General features: G+C 47.0%; 1 protein-coding gene across 1 annotated transcript; it reads left to right on the top strand.

Moving 5' to 3' along the window:
* Positions 1-2,151: 2,151 nt before the first annotated feature.
* PHALS_10286 (Uncharacterized conserved protein) lies at positions 2,152-3,993 on the top strand (the record flags this gene model as incomplete). The annotated part of the gene is made up of 4 exons (XM_024725682.1): positions 2,152-3,549; positions 3,621-3,629; positions 3,858-3,925; positions 3,990-3,993. 4 exons carry the CDS (start codon positions 2,152-2,154, stop codon positions 3,991-3,993), a joined length of 1,479 nt encoding a protein of 492 aa, XP_024576434.1.
* Between the last annotated feature and the right edge of the window lie 98 nt (positions 3,994-4,091).

Below are 4,091 nucleotides of genomic sequence, written 5' to 3'. Positions count from 1 at the left end.
CCGAGCGTGGCTCGCGGGCTGATCGTGGAGTGGCACGTAAACCACTGAGCGCTGCTCGTGTATCAAAGCAGTTGCTGCATGTCATGCGTGACATGGTCGGCCGAGGCATCGAGGGCGAGGCCTTCGTGATGCGCGTGGAGTGGCACGAAAATCACTGAGCACTGCTCTCGTTGCGAAGCAGTCGCTGCAAGCCAATGATGGCGTGGTCGCACAGAGTCCGAGGCATCTTGGACCCAGCCCTTCAGATGCGCGTGGAGTGGCACGGTATCCACTTGACGAAGACTGCGGAGTTAGCAATTCTTCGTCGGATGTTGTAGATAACATCGGAGCTCTAAAGGAGCGGATAGTGAGGGTGACACCGGACGACGCGGAGTGCGTGCTCACCCTGGTCTCACCGAGACATAGCAGAGGCGACGGCGACGCCGTATGCTGGCTGCAAGACGCCGGGCGACGACGCTGATCCAGGGTGTGTCTACCGTAGACGACGGTACACAGTTATACACCCTCATAAGTAGAACAACTTCCTAGCAGATGTGTTATCATGACTCAACGAACCGCTATTCAAAGAGCAATGTATGACACAAAACAAACTGTCACCTTACAATTACTCCATGCATAATGGTGGATTAGTCGTGCCATATCGAGGATGAGATCTTTTCAAAGACAGATCCAGATCTAAGCAGCGTTTCTCGTTGTCAAGGTTAGGAAGCGTTGCAGGCAGGTTCAATAGAATTCTCAACAGTTATCGGTATTTATCATCAACAAAGCCTCCACATATTTGCCGATAATCGCGCGGTCTATTTATCATCAGCAAAGACTCCGCATATTTGCCGACAATCGCGCGGTCGAAACTGAACAACGTTTCCAAACTTATCCGACTTCAAACAGCTTCACGGATCCCAGGAATTTGATGTAGACAGACAACAACACTGAACTGTGAGCCCCACCTCGTTAAATGATTTGCTTTATTAAGGGCTGGTATCAACTGGCCTTGATCCCCACGAAGTACAACAAATTACGGTTTGATCAAGTAGGCCGAACTGGAACTTGTTTTGCATTGGTCATTCCTGCTTGGTAGCTTGAATCTACGCGCCTCATAACCCGTGACCTGAAGGGTCATACCGAGCTAAATTGTTTGGTACTGCCATATGTGTAGCATCTGTAAGTACGATGGTACTGCTCCGTATTTAAGACATCACTTGACTACTTCTCAGCCCAGCTAATGTACATTTTCGCTGGGAGAGCTCAAAGATCCTCATCCCCCCGCATCCCATCGGTTGTGAAATGCAAAACGTAACGCTTTCTTGGAAAAGGAGATTAAAAGTCACATGAAAGAATTCTTTCTGAGGAGACGACCCGAAATTATATCTTGAAGTGGGTCTACACCTTTGTTGGAATTACTATTTTTTTCCGTGGAGATGTTTTTCTATTTTTTCATCCCTTGTGGACAAGGATTATTGATGTAGACGATAGGCTTGATTCGGCATTGTGAAACCGTCAACATCTGTCATTTTGGCACATCCCGCGTTGGAAACCATCCATTTCTGAGATTTAGCACGTACGTGCCCGCTTCTGAGCGTAGCAAACTGGTGCTTTGGATTGAACTTCGTCGACAATCTAGCCGCTGTTGTCCAGCGATATTTTTTGTTTGTTTGTGCTCTTGAAAAGCTAAGGCCTCAACACAAGCGGCTTCATGGCGGCAGCTGATTCTGCTTTTATCGAGACCTGGCTGTGGAATGCTACAATGTGAATTTTGTCCACATACGGTATCATGCCTAAATAAAAGTTTGTGTGTCGTTAATCCAAATGCGTATCTCTCGAACTCAGAACAGAGAGTCTGCATATATCCATATAACGTCGGTGTCGCCTCCCAGCTAGACCTCTCATCTTTTCCGTACCAGTACTAACCATGATATTTCTTTATAGTACTATATTTTGGTACTTCTGAGCTAACAGTTAAAAGGTGTCTGTCTGCCCACAAAATGCGGTGCGTAGCCCGTTACACATGCGATGTATTGAAATAATTATACTGATAGATACCGATTGCTTAACTAAAAAATCAAGTAATTTGCTGACTCGAAATCGCATTTCTAATTCTTAGAGTGCTCCACCTTCTTTCTCGATTTGCATCTATTAGGAAGAAGCTTCACCATGCCGCTTAACATGCCGTATCACTCCACAATGGAAAAGGAGATTGTCAAGGCCGCTGCTATTTTAGATTCATGCTTTAGTTCCACTGTATCCGCCGATGCATCAATACCTGCCGAATTGATTCAGAACGCAGCAGGTCTCGCCTTCCTCACAGTCATTAAGGCAGGATTAATCTGGACAGGCAAGATGGGAACTGGTCTAGTCGTCGCTCGTCTTCACGACGGATCATGGTCAGCCCCGTCGGGCATCGGTACAGCTGGAATGGGCTTTGGCGCAGAGATTGGTGGTGAAATTGTCGATTTTCTAATTATTCTTGGCTCTCCTAGCGCTGTCAAGACGTTTAGGAAAGGAACACAGATCTCTGTGGGTGCAGGTTTGGACCTAGCAGTGGGTCCTGTGGGTCGTGCGGCAGGCGCCAGTGTTAATGCTGGAGGTGGCGGTGTCAGTGGCAATTATACTTATAGTCATGCCAAGGGCGTGTTTGCGGGTGTTGGTCTGCATGGATCTACAATTATGGTGCGTGGCGAAATGAATTGTCAATTTTACGGTCGCAAGGTCACTCCTGATGAGATTTTGAGTGGGCAAATTGCTCCACCGCCTGGAGTATGCGACGTGTTGTTCGATGCCATCCATCGCGCGTGTAGGCAGCAGGGACTCAACATGGAGTCCAATCCAAATTCAACTTGGTCAAATCGTAGCAGCGCTAGCAATAGCTATGGACATAGCAATGGAACTCCTGATGCGGCAGATCATGCCGCTGCTGCTCATGCATCGTATTCTACACCTCCCTCTTTTTCATTTTCAAACTTGAACATGGACCAACAGCAGCAATTGCCAGCGGCAGGATCATCTAGATCCTTACCTATGGCAACTGCAACACAACCGGATCCAAGAGACCCGCGGCTTCAACGATATAGCACTTATAAGTCTGAACGTGAACTGTACGAGCAATTTGAGCGAAAGAAAAATGGTGTAGTTCATATCGAGTCCACACACACTCACCCAACAAATCCATCACTGCAATACAAGTCGTACCCTGCTCCAGCGCCTAATATGTCCTACACAGCACCCCCAGAGGCTCAAGCGATGTATAACTCGTATGTCAAACCACCTGTCACCAAGGCCCCACAGCAACCTGTGCCACCTCTTCCGCCATCCGCGAAAGGCGCTGAGATGAAGCAGATCTATTCGGAAGTGATCAATTTCGTGCAAACTAAGTGTCCGCATGCAAACTTGCAAGTATTTAAGGACAACTGTCGGCTGTTCGGCCAAGATGCCATGTCGTTAGACGCGTTCTTCGGCTATTTGCTTTCGATCTGCTCTCAACCTAATATGAAAGAGCTAGTACCTCAATTGACGCGTCTACTACCTACACAAGAGAAACGTGAACGCCTTTGGGTACGTTTACAAATGCAGACTATATGGTGGTTTTTGTTGACACTGGTGACGTGATCTTGCGTGTTTAACAGACAGTATACGTGCGTGAAATCCTACTGATCAAAATTTGATTTGTAAAGCTGTCTGAAGCATTATCAACTATGACATGACGGATTGTGCATAGAATCGCAACGTGATGGCTGCTTTTAATATGTTTAGAGTTTCTGATTCGCGGTTTTAATTTGCCGACATCTTTGAAATGAAACGTCGCATTAGGTGTATCATGTCATTTAAAGCTGCATACGTTAGTTGATATGATTTTGACACAGGAGGAGATCGATGCATGCCGCGAATCGTTTGTGCATTTTGACAAGGATGGCAGTGGCACAATCGACAAGTACGAGCTGTCGAAGGTATTGGAAGCCATGGGTCAAAAACCTACTGACGAGGAGCTGTTCCAGATGATTGCTGAGGTGGACAACGACAACAGTGGAGAGATTGAATTTGCCGAGTTTTTGCAGGTTATTGAGGCACAGAAGCTTCGTGCGGCGCAGTACGACGAT

The sequence above is a fragment of the Plasmopara halstedii genome, assembly GCF_900000015.1.
Source record: "Plasmopara halstedii genome assembly, contig: Scaffold_470, whole genome shotgun sequence".
In the NCBI taxonomy this organism is placed as follows: Eukaryota; Oomycota; class Peronosporomycetes; order Peronosporales; family Peronosporaceae; genus Plasmopara; species Plasmopara halstedii.
Note: the sequence above shows the minus strand (reverse complement) of the source record. Positions and strands in the feature narration are given on the sequence as shown.